Here is a 26,476-nt window from a genome sequence, read left to right as displayed (position 1 = left end):
TTTACAATTACAACACGTAATACTCAAATAATGATTCCTTACTACTTAAATCATTACACACCGGTAGCTATTGAAATGCTTAAAAATAAAAAAATGATTCTTTAAAGGGACTTGGACACGATTTTAGATCAAAAATTTTCTTTTTATTTTTTATGTATAAAATGGTTTACTAATGCATTTTAAATGATTGACCAAATAATTGAATGTTAAAGTCAAGTTACGAGTGAGATGCAGAGGTAAAAATTGGTTGTAATGTAAACAAAGCTCGAGTCTTATAGTTGTTTACAAAAAATGTATTGTAGAGAATTACCATTTCTTAGACAAAATGACATGAAAAAAACAATTTAAACTAATTCAGTATCTTCATAAATACCATTATAAACAAAAGAAAGATAAATTTGATTGAAACTTACAACAACACAACACATATGTAAAAATGACAATATTCGAGCCTTGTTTACAAAACAAAGGATTATGAACTCTGTAACTTGCTTATAACTTGATATTTGACTCTCAAATTTTGACATAGCATTATAAACTTCTATATTTATCAGTATAAACATTGAAAATGGAAAAATAAAATTTGAAAATTTTAAGTTAAATCGTGTCCAAGTCCCTTTAAAAGTTCGATTTTTCATAAAATCAAGAATCTGTTAGAAATCTATAAGCAAAATGAATTTATATATGTCAATGGGTCAATAAAAAAAAATAACAGTCAGAATTACATGTATTTGCATCTTTGAGCTTAACAGTAAGTGGTAGACAGTTTATGATACAGAAGATAAGTCAGTGCTTACAATTGACAGTTTAAATTATCTGTAATATTGACAACAGTCTATTTAGAGGTGCATTTTGGTGGTCTGCACAATGGCATAATGCATTTAGAATCGATTCCCTGTTAAAATCCCTGTTGAAATAAATATTACCGAAATTTTAATGATCAAGATTTTTCTGGCTGTCGTTTAAGTATCGATAAGTATACTTCATCAAATTTTCACCACCAGAGAGAGAGAGAGAAAAAAAGAGAGAGAGAATATTAAAGGGGTGCACTTAAAGAATATTGAAAAGGATGTGATGATGAAGAAAAAATCTCATAACAACATACCAAACTTAAATTCTCTATAAAAACTTTTGAATAACAATTATTATAATGTCGTTGACTTCATTTTTTAACTATAAAAAAAATCTTTGACATTTTGCCTCACTATCACAGTAGAAATATTTCTGCATTTATTTATTTAACCTAATATACTAGCCGATGTTCGAAACATAATTAAAATCTTTGAGTTAAAATTTTGTTTTTTTTTGTTTTTTTGTTTTTTTAGAAAAAACGGATTTTCGTTAAGATTAAATGTCACAATTATTTTTGACAGTTGCATTATTGCCTACATGCAAATGTTGAGTTCATTTTACTCATTAGAAATTAAAACTGGTCAGACATAAAATGCCATAGTACTGCTATTCATGATCATAATCTACGTTGATCAAAATATAGGTTTATCTGACTTCCATGTGAGTGAATTTTCGTGTTGTGTAATATTGAGATTGTGACAAGGACACACCGTGTCATCATGATCAGGACGATAGGCTGTTTATTTAATCTTCTTCATATAGGTTGTACTTTTGTCTTTCCATTCTTGTGGTTTTCTCTTTTATTATTTAAGTTATTCAATGTTTATTTTATCTCACTTCAATAGTACACAGTTGTCTCCGGCTATATTTTGATTTATACAAAGAAACGAGCATTCATTCAAAAAGCAATCCTATATTTCTCACTCTGTCCCCAGACTGTCTGTATGTCTGTCTGTCTGTCTGTCTGTCTCTCCCCGTATGTCCGTCTGTCTGTCCGTTCGTCTCTCTCTCTCTCTCTCTCTCTCTCTCTCTCTCTCTCTCTCTCTCAATGTGAAAAAAGGCCAAACTTTTTTACATTGCAGCATTTGGGTGTCTGATCGGATGGACTCCTTTCAATACATCCTGCTATCACTTATCGGGGGAGTCAACATCGTGGATGGATGCCATGGTAAGGACCACGCACGTATAATGTAGCATCGGTTTCTGGGTGGGGAAATGGGCAGTTTCATCCAAATAACTTTGATAAGCACACAAATAAATCAACAAAATAAGAATGACTGGAAATCGTAATTCTTAGCAGAGAGGGGGGTTCCTTGATAATTATTTGTTTTATATGTATTTTTTTAATGTTTTCTGCACGTAAGAGTTGGGGTAGGAGCGGATGCTACATGCCTCAGTACACATTATGGACAATAAATGATAATTTTTAGATTCTATGTTTTTAATTTTTAGGTTTTTAAGATTAAAATCAATATTGTTAGCTTTTGTTGATATATTTTTCTGTAAAAGTCCTCTTTATGGTTTTATTAGATTTTAACTTATTTGCATTATAAATATATTAAACACATAATGTATTAATAATTTCATCGTAAATGGTTTTATATAATGTAGATAATGTGGTTTCATCAATATTCGTTGAATACCAATTTTCGTTGATTTCGTTGTTAAGTTTATCCTTGAAATTAAATATTTATTGAACTGCAATTTCTACTAATATTTTGTATTGATGGGGTCGTTAGCCACGAATTTACGTATCCTTGAAACTGTGATTTTCACTTTATCCACAAAAATTGATACCCTTGAATATTAATGAGACCACAGTATACAATCAAACAAATCAAGCCGATGTTCTACTGTTCTACTATATTGGTCCAAGGGGTACATTGCTTATCTGAAGGATCTACTATATTGGCCCAAGGGGTACATTGCTTATCTGAAGGAAACCCCCATTTCATTAAACTATTCTGTGTCAAGTAACATTTTGAACTGAAATATCTTTTTTAACACTAGTGTAGATACACAAATTCTTTACAATTATATATATGCATACTCCATCATGCTGATAAGATATTCTCAATATCTGAAATTCTGTGGTAATAATATATTATATTGAACTTGAATTTAGAAATTGTGATATCCCCATTTTTGTTTCCCTTGAAAGTCATGTTTAAAAGTAATCCGGACACAGAAAAACCTTTTCATAAGAAAGACATGTTATCACCAAAATTTGTTGTTATTTTTTTATTTTGCAATTAAGAGTTCATCTTCTATCAGTTCCTCACAGGCAAATTTTATTGTAAAAGCTTTTTGATTTACAAAATGAAGATTTGTGTGTTTCTACTGGGAAGTTTATAATTGCTTTACTAAACTTTTGTTTAAGAAAATGTGTGAGATGCGTGGTGCATATCTGGTCCACGTAGACGCTGCCAGTGAGGATGACTTTATTACCAGTCTAATGAAAACAAATGGGGGTAAACATTAATATTTACTTAAACAACCGCCGATTCAATGACTAACTAGTTTCAAAAATTATCAAGATGACAACAAGTAATTTTATTCATTGCGATCTCGTGAATTTTCGTCGGCATCAAGTTTTGTACATGCAGTGTACGTAGTATTCACAGCTACAAAAATGCGTAAATGTGCGGTCGCTTATCTTACAAATACAATATGTTATTCGAAAATTCACCTAATTGAACATTTATTTATGCATGGATCATCATAACAAAGGAATAACGAATAGTTGCATGTTCAAAGAAGTATTTCAAAAAAGTCTGTTCAACGTTTTGAATGGCCTTGCAAATATCTAGCCCAATTTTATGAATTATATCCATTAGGCAAATACTCTTCTGCCTCTTAACTGTTAATTCTGCATCACAGTTAGCAAATGTGGTGGAATGATGTGTTGCGCGCAGCTGTTCCAAACATCTTAAAAAGCGTTTGCAGATGTTTTAAAAGTATCAAGTCTCAAGGACAATTAATTAACTACAGAAAACTCTATCTCGACTTAATTAAATCGATATGCATAGATAAGACACGGTCACTGCTAAAAAGTTCAAGTCATTTGAAAATCGAGTTAAACTTTGATATGCCGTAAAACTCCACTACTGCAATTAAAGATATAGTAAAAGTACGTCTCTATTTTTAGCATCCGTTTATGGGGTCCCTTGGTCCGTGTGAAAGCAATATACAAACATGTAATTTATACTTCTTGTAGCAAAATGTTAAACGTCGCCAAGCCCCACAATTTTAAGGAGGCCGATTTGGGTTTTTTGCGAAAAAACTACAATAGCATAACCCTTTCTTTTTTAACCATATGTAATTTAAACCAACTCTAGTTTATTTGCGAAGGTTCATGAAAATCGACCGTTTGGTTCTTTTTAGGGATCATCTCAAAATAGAGGTACATTTACTATAGGAATATATAGGAAACTGCATTTTCCGCACATCAAAGCTGTTTTTAAAAAATACTACAATAGCTTTTTTCTCAAATTGTTATATATGATTAGTAATAGCTTTTCCTACCTTATATGTAAAAAACACAAAATTTTACCGTCTGGTTTTTAGTGGGGGTCATCTCAAAATATTAAAATGCACCAAATTTTGCTATATATTTGGATCATCACGAATGATGATTGGTATAATGGATTCATTCCAAAAATAAGGACAATGTCCTCGAGGATAGCATCATTCTGTATATAAAATTTCAACAGCGTACAATTTTTACTTTTTCTTTTATGTAATTTCTTATAACGTACTCCTACAAAGCTTCGTTTTATCATAACGTCATAAAAGCGCAATGGCAATGCTCCCCTATCGCACAACGTAAAAATCGTGTTAAAAATAAAAATTTCCTTTAACAATTTAAATATTTTTATCTGTATTTTGTTTATTGTGTTCAATTTTATAAATGATATCGAAAAAAATTCATAAGAAGTATTAATCAACTGTATTATATTAGAATGCGCTAAACATGCGCAATGCAAACTAAAGTCGGCCTCCTTAAGTTGACTTTTATGTAATTTTATTAAAGTGAACTAAAAGATCATTTCATCATCTTATAATTTAGGTATCTCAACAACTATTCGTTATAAAAATAAACTCTAATGAGCTCACTAAGTAGTCATATTAGGTAACGCCAATATTGCCAATCTGTGTATGTATTATTTTAAATTCGTTTCGCAGACAAAAGTATATTTTCAAATGATTCGAATTCCCTTTAAAGCTTCATTATTGCTGTAATGGTTGTAATGTTTCGTTTTGTTCTAGAAAAAGATTTTCTCGATTATTTAACTTAATAATAAACATGCATATTAGGTAATCTAATGCAGCGGTCATAATGACAATATCAGACAACATTTTGTAGTGCATAACGTATGGTTGGGAGGTTCAGATTGGTCTGTAGAAGGACAGTGGGTATGGGAACCCGAAGGGACCCCTTTTCAATACTCCTGTTTTTCATCCGGAAAACCCGACAACAAAAATGGTGAGAACTGTCTGGTAAAGCAGGCTCACCATCATTACCACTGGAATGACAACGATTGTGACGATCATAATGCTTATATATGTGAGAATCGGTAAGATTTTTCTTTTTTTATTGCAAAATCTTAACATAGACTTGATATGATTTAAAATAAGATAAAGTATAAGTATAAAATAGTGTCAGTATAATGTTGTTATTTGTAGATATTGATGGCCCATAGGTGTACAATCTTGTTTTTCTTTTGAAAAAACTTCTTAAAATAAAAATGTGATTTTCTTGTCTCTCTTCTGAAGTAAAATATTTTTGAAAAATGAATCATTGGGCAATATTTTTTTTTTCAGAAATAACCTTGGAAATCCAGCGGTTGGTTGAAATATGTTGGATTTTTTGCAAATAAAATCTAAATGTATTCTTTCAAGCACGGACTTTCATTGTCATTTTGTAAACGAAAGTTTACTTACCTCCAAACAATATGTATCAAAAATTTATTGGTTAAATTTCTTTTTTTTAATGTTTGCGAGCGAACTTTAAAAATTGTTTTAAAACATGTTCTGTATATAACCGTGAGAAAAAATTGCATTTTGGGTGTAAAGAAATATCTTGTTGTGTTTTAAACACAAATTGATCTCTTTTTTCTCCTCTTCAAAGCACTCGCCCTTTACCTGACTACTTTTTTTTAGACAATTAATCGATCTCTGGAAACATACTTCTTAATACCCCTGGAAACTCATAATATTCTGATAAACATTTTGTGGTTCATAATTTTTCAATTATGTGAAATTGTAAGACAGTAACATAAAACATTTTCCGCCTACAAATACGTCGTCGCAATCCGTGCACGTGCTTTGTGTGAAATGCATTGTTGTGCAAAAGCCGGATACATTTCATACCCGTTTTGGGGCGATGAAGATGGTTTATTATCTTTAATTTAAAAAAAAACAATCTTTTTTCAGAAGTTGCCTGTAACTACGGAATTTGCATTACAGGATCTTTATTGTCAAGAAAAAAATCATATATATCAAAGTCCGAAATCTTTAAGCAATGCTGGAAGGCTTTGCATTCTATGGCATTCACTGGATCTGATGCTTACTTTCTCTTAGAATTCTAATGTTTTGGCTCAAAATTGTAACCAGGCCCCGCCGTCACCAACTTTCCTCAAGTCAATACTCAGCCTCAAATCTGAGGTTTGACCTCAAATTTATGCACTTTTCTCTAAAGGATTTGAGTTGAGGAATGAGTTGAAGAATTTGAAAATTTTGGTGACGGTGGAGCCAGGACCTTTTTGAAAACATTTTAATAAATATGCTATAAAATAAACAATGCACACAGTAGTAAAGATACCGTATGAAATGTTCTTCCACATACGTTTTTTAATCTAACGTGTAAATGTGGTTTTAGGAAGATGTTAACACAATTTTCATTACCCATTCGTTCTTGTGATTGTCAGCACGTAAGACCGTCACCAGAGACTTGACTTCCAATTTGTTTTTGTCTTGAGTCTATCTCCTGACTTGTCCTAAATTCCAATTTTTACCTTTCAGTTCCGTCTTTACTGACCCTAGGTGTCTTTTGGGCTTCTATTTCCTGATAATTGTCACTAGCCAGAATTAAACTATTCTGATCCCAGATATGAAATCCATTTTTTATCACTTTGAACTTTTTTTCACTAAAATTTTTTAAAGGTTTTTAAAGCACGAATCAACCAAAAGCGTATGGTAATAATAGAGATAAATCTAGTTTATCAACTTCACTGCTTAGATAATTCTGAGAACTCACAGAATTGTTATTTTTCTAATGATTGTTCTGGTCGAAGAATCATATCGTGTCATAAAGTCTAAGTAGAGTAGAAGAACCCGGGTCCAAGCCCCATCAGAGGCAATAAGAGTCGCCTCTGTTGCATTTATACCGTAACATAAGGTAAACAAACATATGATACCTTAAATATTTTTTTATGAAAGCAGACATTATTAATGAAAAATACTATAATATTCTAATATTAACTGGTTTTTATTATCATTTTATTTTTATTAATTTTTATTTCCACAGTAAAGACAATTCAATATATTGTAAACACTTAAAGCATTTTCCAGCAAATAATCTAATTCCTGTCTTGAAGCCTGTGATTGAGTATTTGAAGTTAGTTGGATATAGGAATAATTGGGTCGAAACATAAATTACTAAAATATTGCACCAGTTCAACCAAATAACCATTATACACAAAACCGCCGACTTATGGATGCCCTTGATATTTATCAGTGGAACGTGTTAGAACCAGGACACTATATACATGTATGTGAAAAAGGTGAGACAGCGTATATTTGATATACCTATTTACAAAATACAAAGAAAAAGCTTAATCTACTAGAAATCAAGACTCTATATAACTGAAAAAGGTAAGTATTCCTTGATATATCTAAAGCAAAGCAAAAATTAATTTCACTAGAGATTTTCATCGAAAGTATTACTTTTCGACTTTACAGCTTTGTTAACGATATTAGGATGGTGTCCTTATTATTTAAAATAGATACTTTTATCAAAGCAGGGACTGCTTGGCCGGTAGGTTGGACACCCTACCGTGATTCCTATTATCATGTGTCGCCTGAAAACGAATCGTGGATAAATGTTATAGCATGATCGATTGCTAGATGCTTTTGCAATGAATCAATAATATCAAACTAGACTTTGACCCGTGCGTGCACGGGTTGGCACGCACGGGTTGGCATTGTATATTATGTCGGGCATTTACGAAATAGATACATCAAATTTGCACACCATGTTGACATTCAGATTTCTTGGAATTGTTCATATTAAACGCACTGAGTTAGAGTTACATGTATCTCCCGTAATTTCTTTTATGTACAGAATATACGAGTAAATAGCAAATTTTGAATGAAAATTTACACGTATTTTTATTACATGTATCGGTTTTTTTTGTTTATCCATGCAAATGTGATAATGTGGAAACATATACTAAAGAGCATCCCGTGATTTGGCTTGAAAGTAATGCACATGCGCAAGATTGTAAAATACGAAATATTCAGACCATTTCCGGATTTTTTAAAGGAAGAATTTTCTTTGATTATTAATTAGCGAAGTCTGATTGAGAAAAAATAAAAAACAAATTGATAATCTCCAAGTACCAATGATATTAAATATATATAAAACAAAAGACAGTAGTCTTCCAATTTCTCGGTATTAAAGCCCAAAAATTCGAGTCTATTATTTTAATATAGTAGTAAAGATGTGCGTTTTAGGGCATTCAAATTTTACTTAAACTGAGTCTTAGTGAAATAGGGTGATAGCGATGCTATTTTACATTGTGTATATGGAAATGTATTCTTTGCTAATACCTTTCTAATGCAGGTAACTCATTTTTGTTTGTGGGGTCTGATTGGACAGATGAAGGTAAGTGGATATGGGAGACTAACTGTTCAAACTTTGCCTATGGATAGCCTAACAACTACCAAGGTGAAAAATGCCGGTCAATTAGTCAATTAAATGCACCAACATATGGGATGACGATGACCGTGACGAACTGGCGAGTAAAGGCAAGTCAAACTGCATTTTTTTAAGATCGTTATGCACATAACATTATTCACTTAAACCGTAACATCAATTCTATGCAAGAATCAAAATTCGGTGGCCACGCATAATCACAGATTTTCTTCATACTTTACAATTTGATAGACTTTGATGAGTAAAAACGGTTAACACCATTTATTTGTTGCTATGTGGTCCTGTTGCCATGGTAACATGGGGTAAAGAAGTAAAAATGGCATTTTAATGCTTATAAGAAAATTCATTGTAAGTAATGTGCACAACATTTTTCAAGAAAAAGAAAAACATTTATTGAGAAACATATTTTAAAAGTGCTTCCATGGTAACTTAAAGAGAAATTTTAAAATATGATTTTTTCATTTAATTTGAAGCCAACATTTAATTTTCGAACATGTATTTATTAATTCATGAAAAAAATTAAACCAGCATTCAATGCTTTACATTTAGAACTCCTCACTTCAACTGAATTCATTTTTTAATTTTTTATTCTACGTCAATCAACAGCCTAAATCTACGTAATGTTTAGTTATGACGTCACGTGGCGTAAGAACACACAGTGGAATATCAAAAATTTATCTCAGGAGTGATATCCGCCGTATATTGAGATAAACATGTGATAAATTTAAAAAAATGACTAATTCTTTACAAATCATTGGTTACAGATCCTGGGATGATCAATTCCTTCCTGTGTTGTATATGTTTACTAAAGTCTTGTAAAACCAGTTTATTATCGTTGAATACTTTTTGTAAATTAAATGATACAGTACATTGTCATTTAACATTAATATAATATGTAAACAGTGTGACCGTTGGACCGAGCGCAGATTTAACACAGTGCAGGTTGATTTATGTATGATAAAATATATTTAAAACGCACACAGTAGGATCCGCCTGCACAGTTGCCTACTCATGCCATTCGTCAACGTTAAACTACACGTCGCGTGCTCCGTCTACATTATGACGTCATATTTCAGACGTAAAACGTTCAAGTTTTGTCTTCGGAAATAGCCGAAGACAGTTACGTGATTCCGAATTTTTTTTATTTCTTCTTTTATTGTTCATCAATTTTATTCATATGAATGCCGCTGTAATAAAATTGCATACTTTGTTCAGTATCTAAAAGATCAGTTCCTTGACGTTTATGTTTTTATTTTCCATCTGATAATTTGATAAGACATACACAGAACAAGTCGTGTTTCTTGATTGAAGCACTATTGAAACTTCTCTGGTTTCCTTTTTTATTTCTTTTAATTCAAATTCACTTCTATTGAAACACTGGAACCTATTAAAGCGAGTTTAGGGGCAATAAACAATCAATGATCGAACTAACTTTTTAAAAACAAAATGGCTGCCAATATGGCGGCGCCCAGGGCTGGAAGAATTTTTTTTTGGCCTTAGTACATCTGATTCAACATTCATTTTTCACTGATTTTCTTATATATACGTGTTACCATTAATCCTCGCTTCGCGAGGCGGGCTTCGCCCGCATCTCGCTGCGCTCGGTAATATGTTTTACGGTGTGACCGTTGGGGCGAGCGCAGAAGGAACCACACATCTGTCATCATTGTTAAATGCAACCCGTGGACTTGCCCTAACCAAAAACCTTGGCTTTGTCTCGAAAACTTTTACCACCGCAAGGAACCCGAAGTTATCAAACTTTTATTCCAATGGTCCCTTCCTAGGCTTTTACACTTAACAAACTACCACTGAGCATTAATACAATGTTAAACAGACTTACTAAAATATTTTGATAAACAAAAAGCCGTTTGGTTTTTTTATGTAAATACAATTATTTTTTATCATTACTTTACCTTTTAATAATGATCATTAAAATCAGTAAACAATAAATTGTGTGTCTGTGTTATTTCTCATTCTGTTCCTTGCTGTTACCTGTGTTTCAATTATTTTCCTCAGTGACATCAATTTTTTTTACGCTCTATATGCGTTGTAGACATGTGCCCTCACTCTTTTTTAATGTATGATATCCAATATTTTTGAAGGTTTGACCACATATGCAACTATAACAAATACATGTAGATATTTTAACAGTTCAATTGTTTTTATTTTATTTATTCATTACAAAATGACGTGGCTGCACGTAGATCTAATAATGATTGGACTTTTCTTTTTTAATAATTTTTGTCACCTACCTAACGTATGCATATATGATTGGATCAATATGACAGTAAATTTAGCATGGAACTTGCATGTGTATTTACTAAGCTAAAAAATTATCAAAACAAAACTAATCAGCCAAAGAGTCACCGTTAACACTGATACTGAGTACTTCCTACACGTTACATCCAATACAGATGCTTGATCCACCTCTAAATGTATCGCGGGAAATTAAAACGCTAGATCACTGTGACGTCATACTTAACTTTCTTTTGCGCTCGACAGTTTTCGTAAATTTGTCGGACAAATTCGGGGAAGGAAATGACGTCATATGTCAGCAAAAGTTCAGATAGGTACAGGTTTTTTTAGGTAAGCATATTGGTTGCATACTTTGGTGTTTTTGAAGGACTTTTTATTGGTAAATGAAAATGATGTTTGCGATTTACAGGTAAGAATTTTCCTTAGAAACGCTTCCTGTTCCGCCATGTTGCTATGCACCGCAAAGGATCACTGGGATAGTAGAACGTTTTCACGCGGGTCCACAAAAGTTTCTTTGAACAATGTGCAGATTTCAACTCGAATTTCCTCCGTTCGTACACGTTGTCTATGGAGCTCGCTACGCGAGCGGCGCTTCTCGCCGCCTCGCTGCGCTCGCTATTAATATTCTAATATTTAATCGTTAAATTGCAAAAAAATTTTATTGTACTTGACCACGCCCCAACCAGAATTTACAATTATACATATTACACGTAATACTTAAATTATGATACATTATTCCTTACCATTGCATAGTTATTGAAATGCTTAAAAATGCAATATGATGTTTTAAAAGATCGATTTTTCATACAATAAAAAAACTTTTAAAAATCTATTAGCATAATGAATTTAAATATGTCAAAAGGTCAATAAAAAAATAACAGCAAGAACTACATGTAGTTTCATCTTTGAACTAGAGAGCCTATGTAAGTGGTAGACATTGTGTGATACAGAACATAAGTCCGTGCTTATTGGTTGACAGTTTTGATTATCTGTATTATTGAAAACAGTCTAATAAGACGTATATCTTAGTGATCAACTCAATGACATAAGTGAAAGCATGTGCAATTAGAGTCAATTCCCTGTTGAAAAAAATAACCGGAATTTTGATGATCAAGAATGAATTTTTGGCCGTAGTTTAATCGATAAGTATATTTCATTCGCATATTATCATATTTATACCATTTTCCATGCACGTCAATGACCTGAAGAGAGAGAGAGAGAGAGAGAGAGAGAGAGAGAGAGAGAGAGAGAGAGAGAGAGAGAGAGAGAGAGAGAGAGAGATTTAAAGAGTTGCTTTTTAAATTAAAACATGATGTGATGCTGATGAAAAAAATTCATAACAACTTATAATCAATCTTAATAAATCTAATAAAAGTATTGATATAGCAATCGTATCAGTTCGACAATTTTACTTTTTACCTTTAACTTTTAACATTTTGATATTTTGCTTCGCTAACTCATTCGGAAGATTTTTGCATTACAGTAATTTATTCTACTTGCCGATTTCTTAAACATAATCATATATTTTGAGTTTGAATTAAAAAGCCAGGTTTTCTTTAAGTTGAAATGCTATAAGTTACATTATTGCCTATATGCAACTGTTGAGGTCATTTTGTTGATATAGATTACTATCGATTGAACATTAAATGCCAGTCCTTCTATTTATGATCATAACCTACGTTGATCAAAACTTTTCTTTATCTGACTTTCATGTGTGTAAAGTTCGTGTAATATTGTATATTGTGATTGTGACAAAGACATACGGTGCCGTCATGATCAGGACGATAGGATGTTTATTTTGTATTCTTCATATAGGTTGTACTTTTGATTTTCTGTTCTTGTTGTTTTGTCTTTTATTATCAAAGTTATTCAATGTTAATTTTACCTCACTTCAATACAAGTAATATATTGTATCCAGAAATCTCTGGACAAATGAGCATTTATTAAAAAAAAAACAAAATTGTATCTCAATTTGTCTCACAGTGTGCTTGTCTCTGTTTCTCTCCCAGTCTATCTGTCTGTTTGTCTCTCTCTCTTTCTGAATGAGAAAAAAGTTAATTTTTTAAATTTGATTTTCAGCATTTGGGTGTCATAGCGAATGGACTTCTTTTAATACATCCTGCTACCATGTATCGGGGGAACCAACATCCTGGGTGGATAGCATGGTAAGTATCAGGCTCGTAGCATCGTTTTGTGATGAGGGGAGAAAGGGGGAAACTTATCGAAAATATCTTGACAAACACAAAACTAAATAAACAATATAAAAAGGACAACTTTGCAAAAAATGGAAATCCAGACTCTATGAGGGAGAGGGGTTCCTTCATTATTCGATTTTTTTTCTATGCAATGTTTAGAAAAATGACAAATTTTATTCTTAAAGTTTTTTTAATTTTTAAATTGAAAGTTTTTGTATATCTACTGGGAAAGTTTAATTGCTTTATTAAACTTGTTTTTAGAAAATGTGTGAGATGCGTGGTGCATATCTGGTACACGTAGACAGTGCCAGTGAGGATGAATTTGTTACCAGTCTAATGAAAACACATGGAGGTAAACATTGTTTACTTATACAGCCGCTGATACAATGGCCAACTTGTTTTGCAAAATTAACAAGACGATAACGGGCCTCAACAGTTACCTTGAGTACTATAGCCCATATATACCATATAGACCTGTTAAGGAATCACATCAATTCATTAATGAGTTCGCTTTGGAATAATTTGGAGTAAAACAAATATGGTAATGACCTGACCCCTCCCTATCTAAAATCATGCAAAAATGTCTATGAAACCTAAAATTTTGGTGAAGAAGTATTCAATCATTATAAAGTGCATGACCTTGTATTGAAAAGGTGCAAGACCCTAGTAATTTTTCCTAATTTGTTTACTTTTCAATTGCAGTAGCTTTTATGTGTAAACAACTCGCTTAGCGCTTTTCAGTACTATCATTGATTTTAAACTGTTGTACTGCTGAAAAGATGGTAATTTCCCGTTTTGTTCTAGAATAAGTTATTCTCGATAATAATAATCAAAACATGTTAATAATCTTTCCAAAAATATTTATGTCACACATTTATAAGATTTTTTTTATAAAATATACACATACCTGTGAAAGAAGTGCAATTGAAATCGATGAAAGAGAAAATGGGGAATGTATACATCTTTTCTCTATTCGGAAGTCACACAGAATACCCTGCACAATTTTTCAACGTTATCATCCGGGTACTTTTATCTCTGTGGCAATGGAAAATCCTCGTAGACTTTTAATTTTAAGCCGTGTATTGAAATCTGACAAGCTAGAGGGGGCGTTTCAAAGGGGAAATCTTGGGATTTTTTTATACTATTGAACGAACATCGTTGTAACCCAGAGGTATTTATAGACATAGAACAATTGTGCTACAAAAAATGTGCTGCAAAAATATCTTTGGACAGACTATATGTAATTTAGTGCAGCGGTCATAAAGACAATATCCGACAACATTTTGTAGTGTCTGACGTATGGTTGGGTGGTTCAGATTGGTCTTTAGAAGGAAGCTGGGCATGGGAACCAGAAGGAAACATTTTTCAATACTCCAAATTTACCCCCGGGCAACCTAACAACCACAACGGTGAAAATTGTCTGATGAAGGAGGCTCACCATCATTACTACTGGAATGACAAAGACTGTGATCTTCGTCGAGCTTACATATGCGAGGATCCGTAAGAATTCTCTTAATTGATTCCAATATCTTAACGTAGTCTAATATGATTCAAAATAAATTTTATTGTGTGATGTTGCTTTTTGTGCCAGAAAGTGCTCCCCGTTGAACAATCTTGGGGTTTTTTTAAACTGAAATTCTTTAAGCAACAACATGATTTTTTCTCTCTCTTTTAATTCAAATATCTATACGTATAAGACATTTTGCCAATTAACTAAAAAATGCCTGTACCAGAGTAACTGCTCACACCTTTAATATTTCAGCACGTGTGATATGATGTCCGTAAGATATAAATATTAAATTCAACTTTAAGATAAGAAATTATGGTAATATTAATAAGAAATTTTCGATAAAGAATCCCAAAGTAGCAAAATCAGGCAAGTAGCATCGTTTTTGAAAGGGGGCAAGCCTCATCCCAAAAAATATTGACAAGCTAAAAAAGGGGGGGAAGAGGTTACTTTTCAAAATCTGGAAATTCCTAATCCGTGGGGGGAGGGAGGGGGATGGGGGGGGGGGGGTAGTTGGTATAGTTTTTACTTCAATTTCACTGTTTGTTTCCTTATTTTCATTTCAATGTTTCAATGGTCACAGAAAAGTGGGGGAGGGGGCCAACTCCATCTTATTAAAATCTTTGTATGTAAATTTAAGAAAAATCTATGATATAACGGTGGTAGATAGTATTGGCTGAACCAAATCAGGGATAGTTAGCATCAAAATGCATGTACAAATATGTATATACAAGCAATAAAATGATATTTGATTACGTAAAGAGAACTTCCTTGGAACTTACTTAGAGTTTACATAGAAGTTAATATTTGACAATCGTTGACGAAATGAAATAAAGCAATTCTTTTCTTGAATGCGTGATTTTAGTTTTGATGGATAGAACGCTTGTAAGCGCGACATCAGGTGAGAATGAAATAGAACTTTTCAGAACAGGGTAACCAGGAACGCGGTTATACTAATGAACGCTATGGCAAAAAAGCGTATGACGGGTTCATCATGCATCGTGGGCAGATACCTTGAATCGGATATTTCTGGCTATTACAAAAAAGTGATGAATAAAACAAAATGATGCGGTTTGAGTTTTGATGGAAAGAACTTTCAAGGAACGTGGGTTGTTTTCTTTTACTTTTAATTTATTTTTCAACCATGAGAAATTGGTAGTAAATCTAACACATAAGTTTGTAAACAAAGAACAGATTGTGTTCTAAATGTACGTCTATTTAAATAAATTACTGTATGCATGACACGGAGAAGTTTAAGGGTGGGTGACCAACCTCCCCCAATTTACCAAAACAGTCTTATGTTGGGGACAGTGATAAAAAAATATAGTGTTTGACCTTAGAATAAAATTTAGGGATACGAAATAATTTTCCAGTCAGCTGTACCATTTGGAATGAGGGCCAAGTACATATATATATATATTATCCATTGTTTATTCCTCCCCGCTTCTCTAAATATCAAGCCATGCTGTTGATTAAGTATTTTTAAATTCAATTTTAAAGAATAGGTTAAGAAAGGTTTTTAAAAATCTCGAACACAGCTACTTGTATTGAAAAATGAACAAAATATATTGTTAAACATATTTAGCTTTCTTTCATATTATTGTGTAAAGTGGTAATTTCCGAGCTTGCGCGGGATATCATCTAGTTTTTAAAACATGAACCGTTAAGCAATATTTACGATAAACACATTTTGTAATTTTTCAGAAATAACCCTGGAAATCCAGTAGTTGGTTGAAATATTTTGGAATTTTGCAGATAAAGATTTAATGTATTCTTTCAAACACAGACTTGCCATTATCATTTCGTAAACGAAAGTTTTTACGAAAGTATACTTTCCTCCAAATAATAAAAAATTATAAATTTATTGGTAAATTGTCTTTGTTTTTAATATTTGTGACCGAACTTTTAAACTGTTTTCATGTTAACATTGTTTGAAAATTGTTTACATTGTTAAATATTGTTTACATTACCTACATGTAGATATGCTTTTATTAATGTTCTACGTAAATTTTGATCTGGTGGCGGAACTAGTATTTTGTTTAGAAACATGCTTCAAATAAAGTTAGTTGACTCTGGAAAGAGAGATTCATTCGAATATTCATTGTTTGAATTAGACTTTCATTCGACCACTATACATATTCTGAGAGTTAATCTTCCCCCATACTCAAAAACGCATGCAATTTCCACAACGACATTTTTTTATGAATTTACAACTTTTCTAGAGGAGATAATAACAACCCATCGCACGGTTATCATTAGTGGAGACTTTTACATCTATCACAATAAAGTTAATGACTTGGATATTAAATGAAATGTGTGATGTCATGGGGTTGTGTCAGATAGTTAACTGCCAAACACATCGATACGGAAACACATTTGAACTAATCACTATACGAGACAATGATAAAATTATTTTGTCCGAACCATCCGAAAATTTTCAGATTAGTGACCATAGTTTCATTCAAACCTACATGTATCTACCTCTACCTACAATGTACCCCTAAGATAATCAGGGAAACGAAAAATTCGGAAATTCAGGGCTATTAATACGACACAATTTATGAACGACCTTGCCCAATTCAATAAAAATGCAACCAAAAATGAAAAGTTTTACAATTCTGAACTCCGAAGTATCTTAGACAAACATGCCCATCAAAGAGAGAGAAAGAAATACAATTCGAGCAACGTTACCATGGTTTCAGAGAAATCTTGTCATCTGAAGACACGCTACAGACCAGGGGAAAGAAGATCGAGAGGAAACTAGACTGCCGACAATGATCACACCTTCTGATATGCCAAATGGGCCTGTAGAAAACATCTTAGATACATGTATAACAAATACAAGCATATCAATTCAAAAATTACCAAGTGTGGAAAGGATGAATCTAAAATGTATAAACCTGTGTTTTGATTGATAGGTAAAACTAATAGTAATCCCATGCCGCCAAACATTAGTGACGAATCACTAGCAGACGGATTTGGCTCATTCTTTACTGATAACATTATAACCATTTGCATTAACATTAGATAATATCCAAATCTTGGATCTTAGTGCACAAATGACTTTAAACATTTCGGTATAGTATCTGACGAAGATATGTTACGTGTGATCAAAAGCTAAAAGGCCACTAACTGCCAAACTGATCAAATCCCATAAAAAGTGCTTAAGTAATTTTTGAGGTGTTAAAAACTAATCGTCCTTGTCGTCAAACATAAGCCCTTTGCTGCCAGGTCATTTGGAATACTGTTTTCAGAGAAATATTCGCCCCTGTTTTATTTTCACCCCTTTCGCCCTCTTTGTCAGGAGGCGAATTTAAGACTGGGCGAATTCCAATGTTCCAAGTTATCTCTTCAGTACACACGCCTATCTTGGCGAATTTAAGACGGAGCAAAACCGAATTCAAATGTTGAAGGGCGAAAATAACTCGGGGCGAAAATAACCCTGTTTACAGTATCTGGACCTACCGTTTGGAATGAATTACAAGCAGACATTAAAACTATCCGTGATTTTAATATTTTTAAGCGCCAGCTTTATGTTTTTGTCATATATGTGCTTTTAAATAACTGTGACAAAACTCTGAACTCTTATTACACAAGACGACATTGACATTTTAAAATTCTGCATGTACACGTAAAACGTATACCCGGATGTAATTTATTTGTATGTACAGCGCCATTGATTGATTGCATATAAAGTCCTATGATAAAACATTAATAATGTTCTGTATATATAATTGTATAAAATATATTGCATTATAGAATAAAGAAAAATTTCTTGTGTTTAAAACACAAATTGATTTTTGATCCCTCCCCTTCAAAGTACCCACTTTTGACCCGAATACACTTTCTTGAAAATCAATCCACCTCTGGAAATATACTTCTCAATATACTTCTCAAAGCAAAGGAGTTTGCTTGACAGGGCCTATATTGTTAAGGAAAATAATGTATTAATCATGGTTCGTGAACATTTAGCAATGCTAGGACGTTTTTCACTTTCTAGATATGATGCTCATTTTTCGTTAGAACTCTAACGTTTTGGCTCAAAATTGTAACCCAGGCCTCATCACCAGTTTCTTAATTGTTTTGTGTTTCTAGTATATTTTAGACACAATTGCAATAATTGTTTGCATCTTCAACACGACCTCTCCCTTGTTTATCGCTTAGCAAATGAGGCATCCGCCTAGCGTTTATCTTTCTAATTTTTAGATTTTTTAAACATACACGTGCTAACTTCAAGGTTCTCATCCTAGCCAATTGCCTAATGATATCTCTTGCGTCTTTCTGTAAGTTTGGTAGATGTGTAGGGTATTATTATTGGTTGCAACTGATGCAGGGCGAGAAGCATCTTTGAAGTGTTTGGTACCTCTTTTAAATTTAGCGACCCTAATACTAAAAGATGTATCATACATTTGACCGTCCCCATATTTGTCACAGACTCCTGTATACGGGTTTCATGCCAAGAAAGGACCTACTTTTTATATCGGCCCTATAATTTCAAGTGCATTGTTTGATTTTTCTAGTCATTTTGAAAATATTGTAATAAATACGCTATTCTTTAAACAATTTAAACAATGAACACTGTAGTAAAGATATGAAATGTTATTCCGCTACGGTTTAGTGATCAATCTAACGTGTCAATGTGGTTTTCAGTAAGAAGTTTACGATTATAACCCGAAGAACGTAGAATGACAATATTTTGGGAAAACTCCTCGAACCTATCTATTCTTTCTTTTTCTTGTCAACACTTAAAAACCGTCTCAAGAGACTTTAATGTTGGTTTGTCTTGAGTCCATCGCTTGACCTGTCCTCATGTCCAGTTTTGTCCTTCATTTCCATCTTTACTGATCCCTAGGTCTCATTTGGGCTTCTTTTTCCGTTTCCGATGCAACATGAATTTGAACACAAAAACGACAACCCTGATCTTTTTCACAAGCCAGAAATAAACAAGTCTGACCCCGGATGTAACATTAATTTTTTTTAATCTGATGCTCAAAAGCATGACTTTGCCAAAAGCGCATAGAAATAATTGTATATGAGATTGATCTACATGTAGCTTGCAACCTAACTGCTTAGATAATTCTGAGAACTCACATAATTTTCATTTTTCATAATTGTTCTGGTTGGAAAATCATATAGTATCATGAGGACTTCTGATTGAAAACTTTGGATATTTTGTCTGTTGATCGACTTCTTGTAATGAGTCTTGCAAACAAGATATATTCTCCCCTCAAAACATTCTGCAACTTAATAATTTTACCAACTATTTTATGGTGAATTAGTAAAAAAAAAGTTATCTATAATTAGGCATTTTTTCTTGCAAAAATCCAATTATTATATAATTATTTGGAAAAGTACACAAATATATTAACCATAAAAGCAATAACATTAAACATATAGTTGTATATCAAACAAAGCGATCACTATCTAATGATTTTATTATCTATCCTCAATATATACAGTGGTAGCAACGTTATTGTTGACAAACAACACGCACGATTCTGATACACGAACGATCACGCACGATACACGAACGATCACGCACGATACACGGACGATCACTAACTTACTGAATCTGCACGATACACGAACAAAAACGATTAAACACGCAACCGAACGATTCTACACCATTAAACACGCAAAATCAAAATTAATTTTTAAGATTTGAATTAAGGAAACGTATTACTTTAATTTGTATTGCTTTATATTTGTATGTTATTGAAAAGCGGCATGTACTTTAGTCATGCACTGTTTTGTATTTTACGAGTTAACACTTTTACACATCCATACACAAATATAATGGATTCACACCCAAATTATTTTTTTTTTGTTTCCTTAACGAATATTAACTTCTATCATAAGTTAAAGAAAATTACATGTAATAGAAAGGAAGATAATGCATAAACTACACAAAATTATTTACGTACGAGTTGACTGTTTATGTAATTTAATTCTCTTACATACGATTTAATTATGCGGGATACATGTAAATTTGTTACCTTGTTCCATAGAATTTCGATTTTTCACATCCAATATTTTCATAATTTACAGTACATAAATGATTTATTTCTAATTATTCTAAATTTTAAAGCGTCTAAATAAATTTTATTTCAAACAAATGTGTATACACTCTATTAGATAATAATGCGTATCGTATTATCATTTGAAAGAAAAACGTTGGGAATAATCGTTTAGTTTAAAACGGGGAATGGGTAAGCCTGGCCGCTTTCATTCAACGTGTCGCTTTTGCTAATATGATTGAAATTATTTGTCAAGACACAATTGATGCTTGATATAGGCTGATTATAAAATTGAGCAAAACTAACTCGACCGAACAAAGGATTGAATGAGCTATGGAAATACAAAAATGTATTTAACGACGAAAGAGAGAATGAATGTTGACAACTGTCAATGTTATTATATAATTTTTTTTTATTAAATTCACATTGTTTTACAAAAACTTCTTGTCTTTCTTTTGAGAATAAATCCTGGCATTCCGTAAAAAAAGTTACAAAACGAAAAAAACGCACGATCACGCACGAACACGCACGATAAAAAACGCAAACTAATTTTCCTGATACACGCACGATCCCGCACGTTATACGAACGATCACCCACGTTACACGAACTATTTAAAACGATTGGCTTGTCAACAATAACGTTGTTGCCACTGTATATACATTTGATCGTGACAAGGACAACTGGTGTCAATATGACCATGATAATTGGATGCCTACTTTTCCTTCTTGATATAGGTGAGTATTTGTTAGTGTCTTTTTCTCTGACTTTTTTTCAACAATTTTTTTTATTTCTTTCTTTTAGTAGTAATTTTGTTAATGTTTACTTTCACTTTTGTAAAAATAATTTAAACAATCTATACAAACAAACCATTCACGCATTATGAAAGGGGTAAATCTTTACATTGCAGCATTAGGATGTCGCCCCGGATGGACTACTTTCAACACGTCTTGCTATCATTTATCATTAGATAAAAAATCGTGGATTGATGGCATGGTCAGTGTCATACAATACTGTAGATTCCTTATTTTACGCGAGTCTTTAATTCTGCGATACAACGGTTTTCCATCAAATCGCGAGAACATAAAATGGCGAATGCCGAAATTTTATCATAGTTTCATGTAGTTTATATATGTCTGAAAAAATGAAAGCGAGATTTTATAATTCGCGAGACGGGCTTCTCGCGATTTTACGCGGAGTTTAATAAGGAATTTACAGTAGTTGGATAGTTTTACTTTATAATGAAATAATTCAACTTGTTCATATTTAGTAAAGGAATATAATTGTTTTCCATTTTTATCTACTCAAGAAGACTTGGTGGTAAACAAATTAGCCATAAGATCTTCCCTTATTTTTTTGATATGATGTCTTTACCTAGAAACTATTATTTTGTAAAGAGAGAGTCTACATATTTTACATTTTAGATTTGGACATTTTCCTGTATTCATATAAAGTGCTCTCCTTTTTAAGGTGATAATTAGAGTCTAAATATGGCCACAACAATCAAACACTCTTAAACCCTCTTCTAATTTCAAATTTTATAAATTATTCATTTTACTCCGTATTCGTTGGACACAGCTATCTTTTCTTTTAAATATAATCATGTGCATATAATCCAAATGTTATAACAAGTAAATCAGTGTTTGTTGTGAACTCAAGTTTAGTGTTATAATGAAGACCAAATAACAAATGCAGAATTATGAAAGTTTGATTTACACGGAGCATTAAATCATTTCTTTATTTTCGTACCTAGAAAATGTGCGAGATACACGGTGCATACCTGGTTCACGTAAACAGTGCCAGTGAGGATAATTTTACAACCAATCTATTGATAACTCATAAAGGTGAATATTATTCACATTTTTGCTGAGCAATTTTTATGTCATCTTAATAGACCAAGTATGTTTGACCACAAGCTCAAAAAATTCACGAGATCAACATTCTATTTCCCCTTAATGGCCAGAAGATCTCCGTATACCAAACGTCTACGATTTTGACCTTTGAAGCAATGGGTATAGATATTTTTTCCAACTTCCCTCCTCCTTATGAATTAATGTTTGCATTAAATAATAAACGTCGGAGTAACAGTCAAGAAAAATTAGGTCATGGTTTAGACTCAAAAAAGGATGGCAAATTGGGCGTGTAGCTTCTTTGTTGCGTTAAAACTACGATAGAAAAATTCCCTTTTTCGCAGGCATATGATACTCTGATAGATTATATGCAACGTTTTAACGCAATCTACCGTTTGGTTCTTTTAAGTGGCCATCTCAAAATACATTTACAATTACTGCACGAATATATGGAATAATGAAATTTGGCGCACCTCAAAGCAGATTAAATAATACACCATCGATTTTCTTCAAATTTTAATATGCAATTAGTAATATCAGTTTTAACCTTATTTATGAAAAAAATACCGAATTCTACCATCTAGCTTTTAAATAAGGGGTCATATCAAAATATAAAAATGTAAAAATTCTGAAATATATTTGAAGCATTACAAATGTAGATAGGTTTAAGGCGCACACTTTTAACTGCTTCTTTTATTATGACGTCATAATGCGCAATGGCACTGATCACTTTTCAAAAAAGTTAAACATTGTTCCATAAATAAAATTTTCCTCAAAAAAACCTTTCATACTTGATATCAAAACATTTTCTTTAAGGTTTAAATACACTGTATTCTAAAAGGTTATGCACCAAAAACCGAGCTATAAAAATTATTGTCAGCTTCCTTAAAAGAACTTTGATACGATTTAAGCTAAAAATATACACTGTTATTCAAAAGATTATGCCGCCCAAAAATACGAGCAAAAAAACTATAGTTGGCTTAAAATCTAAATAAAGTAAATACGCTAGATTAATTTAAATGTAGCAATAAGATGTTATTGCTACATTTAAATTAATCTAGCGTATTTACTTTATTTAGATTTTTAGTTAAGTGCTAATTTTGTATATGTTTTTCTCCCTCAATATGTACTGTATAGTTTTTGTTGTCCTGAAGAAGGGACGGATTGTAACTAAAAATTGATAATGATCGTGTCGTTGGTTATTTTTAGCGCTTTTTCATATCGCATGTTACCGATCTTTCATATCCCAGACACTTATGAATATCGAGTGTTCTTGATTTTTTCAGTGCTTCTCTCTCTCTCTCTCTCTCTCTCTCTCTCTCTCTCTCTCTCTCTCTCTGTATATATATATATATATATACAATGTATATAGTCATAGTACATTTAAGCTATACAGGCTGTAATTTGCGTCGATTTTGAATACCGGGGAAAATTCATGTGTTTGATTTCTTATAAAACTAACTTTATGGTGTCAATTATAATGTTTAAAACGATCACGCAACAAAGTTATAAACAATAAAAAATATTTATTTTCCTGCCAGGAAGGTAATGTCTCCTCATGGATATCAATCCAACACTTGATCTCGCCAGCTAATTTTAGACTATGATACAAAAAAGGTGGAGGGTCAAAACTGTCATAGTTGTTATAATTTCACAAATGAACTGACATAAATTTTTTTTCAATTTAGCAGAAATTGACCCTTACATTAATTTGAACAAAAGAAATCAAAAACACGAGCGTGTAGGAATGTTTATATACTTCACTTAAACAATGACGTAGGCCTATGTGCTTTCCCTTTGGTGCTATTTAAAGTTCGTGCGCATGTTATCCTATTTAAACAGGCATCGTGAATTACGAATGTATTACACTCAAAATGCATGTATATATTACAAATAAACAAATGTTAAGCATATACAAAATCAACACAAATATATGTAATTAGGCACACAATACCGGCCACCCGATTTACCTCGGATATGCGCAAGAGGTCTATATTGCTCTTCCTTCATTAATATTCATGAAAAGGCATTACATTCTTGCCAGAAAAATAAACAATTAAAATTATATATCTGTGACAAGATGGAATTCACCATTGTAGTTTACAGAATAAAGATAACTTTTATAAGTAAACAAAAGCATGCATTTTTGCTGTCATTAAAAATTGACGCCAATTATAGCGTGTATAGCTTTAATGGCAAAATAAATTGTAGCGGACAACGCATGGTTGGGCGGTTCTGATTGGACCGAAGAGGGAAGGTGGGTATGGGAACCGGAAGGAGACTTGATTCAATACTTAAATTTTGCTGACGATCAACCCGACAACAGAAACGGTCAAAATTGTCTAAAAAAGGGCATTAGTCTGAATTACCTTTGGAATGACAAAGACTGCGACCAACCTTATCCTTATATTTGCGAAACTACGTAAGATGTTCTCTTTGTTCGTTGCATCTAACTAAGTCGTTTTGTTCTACCGGGGAAAGAGATTTTAATTGTTCTTGGTTTGATTTATAAATTATCAGACTATCAGTGAGTACAAGTTAGCAACACATAGTGACAATTTAAAATAAACACGATGCAAATAGATTCGAAACAACTACTCGATTTTCTAAGTACATGAATTATTTGGTCACAGAGTCAATTTGAGTAAACTTTAGCTGTTCTGTTACGCTACTGCTCTCGAACATCCAACCAATCAAACTGTGGCTAACAAAACTACATATGCAAATTTTACTCTAAAATTCGCAAGCTCATAGTGTGTGAATTTTTGTAACAGCAGAAATTTACAAACTTCGCTTAAAGGTTCTGAATATTTAAATCTCTATAACGTCATGGTTTTTTTTTAATTAATTCATCTGCCAGTTATTACTAAATACAACCTTGATTGTTACTGAATGGTAATGACCGTATTCTTCAAAAGATAGATTGGACGTGGCCTCTGTACGTAAAATAACAGCTGATTTTTATCACATTGGTCTCAGGTATATGATTGTATACAGCTATCTGGTATACTGATTAAAACAACTTTAATGTAAAGACAGATGCATTGTGTTATCTTGTTTTATTCTTATACATTTTTTTTTAAAATACACTGTCACATCTGCATCATCACACACGTTTTTGAAACGATTTAAATGTGTATTAATTCCCTTTTTTTAAAACATGCATCAATCTTAAATTGTAATTATCATTTTAAGATGTGTTATTTGCAGTAATGAAGATGGAAATCCAGTAGTTGGCTAAACATGTGTTTGTAAATTGTAAATAAATCAGTCAGACGATAGGAATTCAAGTACATGTGTTATTGAAGTCAACTTTTATGGAGCTTCAGGTTTGTCTCATTCTAATGGTAGCAAAAATAAATGTGTACACTTATATGATGTACACATACGTACATCATTTTTAATTTGCTAATGATTGTTCAGATGTAAAAATCATATATTATCATAAGGACATTCTTTTGAAACTTCAGATATTTTGTTTGTTGATTGATTTCTGGTAACAAGCCTTGAAAACAAGGTAAATTCTCCCTATGAAATATCTCGACTTAACAATATTACAGACTATTTTCATGCAAATCTAGTGATATCACTGTATAATCACATCTACAACTGCAAATTTCTCTTTTAAATAATACAAGTTATTTTGGAAACTGCACGAATATCAATAATATATCAATATGTAAATCTAATGTTTAGATTTACTTATATCTAAAACCAAGCGATCCCAATTTAATGATCTAGTCATATAAACGTTTTGCAATAGATCGCATAGTGATTGTAACACAGACAACTGGTTTCAATATGACCATGGTAATTGGCTGTATACTTTTCCTTCTTGATATAGGTAAGTATCTATTAGTGT

The 26,476-nt window shown here is 32.3% G+C and overlaps 3 protein-coding genes across 3 annotated transcripts; all 3 read left to right on the top strand.

Annotated features, from left to right (window-relative positions):
• The first annotated feature begins 1,490 nt into the window (after positions 1–1,490).
• Positions 1,491–5,753, top strand: LOC128177791 (perlucin-like protein). Its single transcript, XM_052844661.1, has 5 exons — positions 1,491–1,614; positions 1,935–2,020; positions 3,233–3,323; positions 5,219–5,429; positions 5,677–5,753. The coding sequence occupies exons 1-5, from the start codon at positions 1,572–1,574 to the stop codon at positions 5,705–5,707; spliced, it is 462 nt and encodes a 153-aa protein (XP_052700621.1). The 5' UTR covers positions 1,491–1,571; the 3' UTR covers positions 5,708–5,753.
• Positions 5,754–12,707: 6,954 nt separating this feature from the next.
• LOC128178962 (perlucin-like protein) lies at positions 12,708–16,613 on the top strand. The gene is made up of 5 exons (XM_052846403.1): positions 12,708–12,862; positions 13,127–13,212; positions 13,504–13,594; positions 14,532–14,742; positions 16,454–16,613. Exons 1-5 carry the CDS (start codon positions 12,712–12,714, stop codon positions 16,482–16,484), a joined length of 570 nt encoding a protein of 189 aa, XP_052702363.1. The 5' UTR covers positions 12,708–12,711; the 3' UTR covers positions 16,485–16,613.
• Positions 16,614–21,419: 4,806 nt separating this feature from the next.
• Positions 21,420–25,904, top strand: LOC128178963 (perlucin-like protein). Its single transcript, XM_052846404.1, has 5 exons — positions 21,420–21,501; positions 21,675–21,760; positions 22,518–22,608; positions 24,826–24,871; positions 25,825–25,904. Exons 1-5 carry the CDS (start codon positions 21,459–21,461, stop codon positions 25,853–25,855), a joined length of 297 nt encoding a protein of 98 aa, XP_052702364.1. The 5' UTR covers positions 21,420–21,458; the 3' UTR covers positions 25,856–25,904.
• Positions 25,905–26,476: the final 572 nt, after the last annotated feature.

This window comes from Crassostrea angulata, chromosome 3 (genome assembly GCF_025612915.1).
Source record: "Crassostrea angulata isolate pt1a10 chromosome 3, ASM2561291v2, whole genome shotgun sequence".
Taxonomy (NCBI): Eukaryota; Metazoa; Mollusca; class Bivalvia; order Ostreida; family Ostreidae; genus Magallana; species Magallana angulata.
Note: the sequence above shows the minus strand (reverse complement) of the source record. Positions and strands in the feature narration are given on the sequence as shown.

Bases quoted from the DNA above. Each gene is read 5' to 3' on its own strand.
- LOC128177791 (XM_052844661.1), top strand. From the start codon at position 1,572: ATGATCAGGACGATAGGCTGTTTATTTAATCTTCTTCATATAG. The intron at 2,021-3,232 runs GTAAGGACCACG...CTTTTGTTTAAG, and splicing joins CATCGTGGATGGATGCCATG to AAAATGTGTGAGATGCGTGG. The intron at 3,324-5,218 runs GTAAACATTAAT...AACATTTTGTAG, and splicing joins TCTAATGAAAACAAATGGGG to TGCATAACGTATGGTTGGGA.
- LOC128178963 (XM_052846404.1), top strand. From the start codon at position 21,459: ATGACCATGATAATTGGATGCCTACTTTTCCTTCTTGATATAG. The intron at 21,502-21,674 runs GTGAGTATTTGT...TTTACATTGCAG, and splicing joins ACTTTTCCTTCTTGATATAG to CATTAGGATGTCGCCCCGGA. The intron at 22,609-24,825 runs GTGAATATTATT...AATAAATTGTAG, and splicing joins TCTATTGATAACTCATAAAG to CGGACAACGCATGGTTGGGC.
- LOC128178962 (XM_052846403.1), top strand. From the start codon at position 12,712: ATGATCATAACCTACGTTGATCAAAACTTTTCTTTATCTGACTTTCAT. The intron at 13,213-13,503 runs GTAAGTATCAGG...ACTTGTTTTTAG, and splicing joins CATCCTGGGTGGATAGCATG to AAAATGTGTGAGATGCGTGG. The intron at 14,743-16,453 runs GTAAGAATTCTC...GTAATTTTTCAG, and splicing joins GCTTACATATGCGAGGATCC to AAATAACCCTGGAAATCCAG.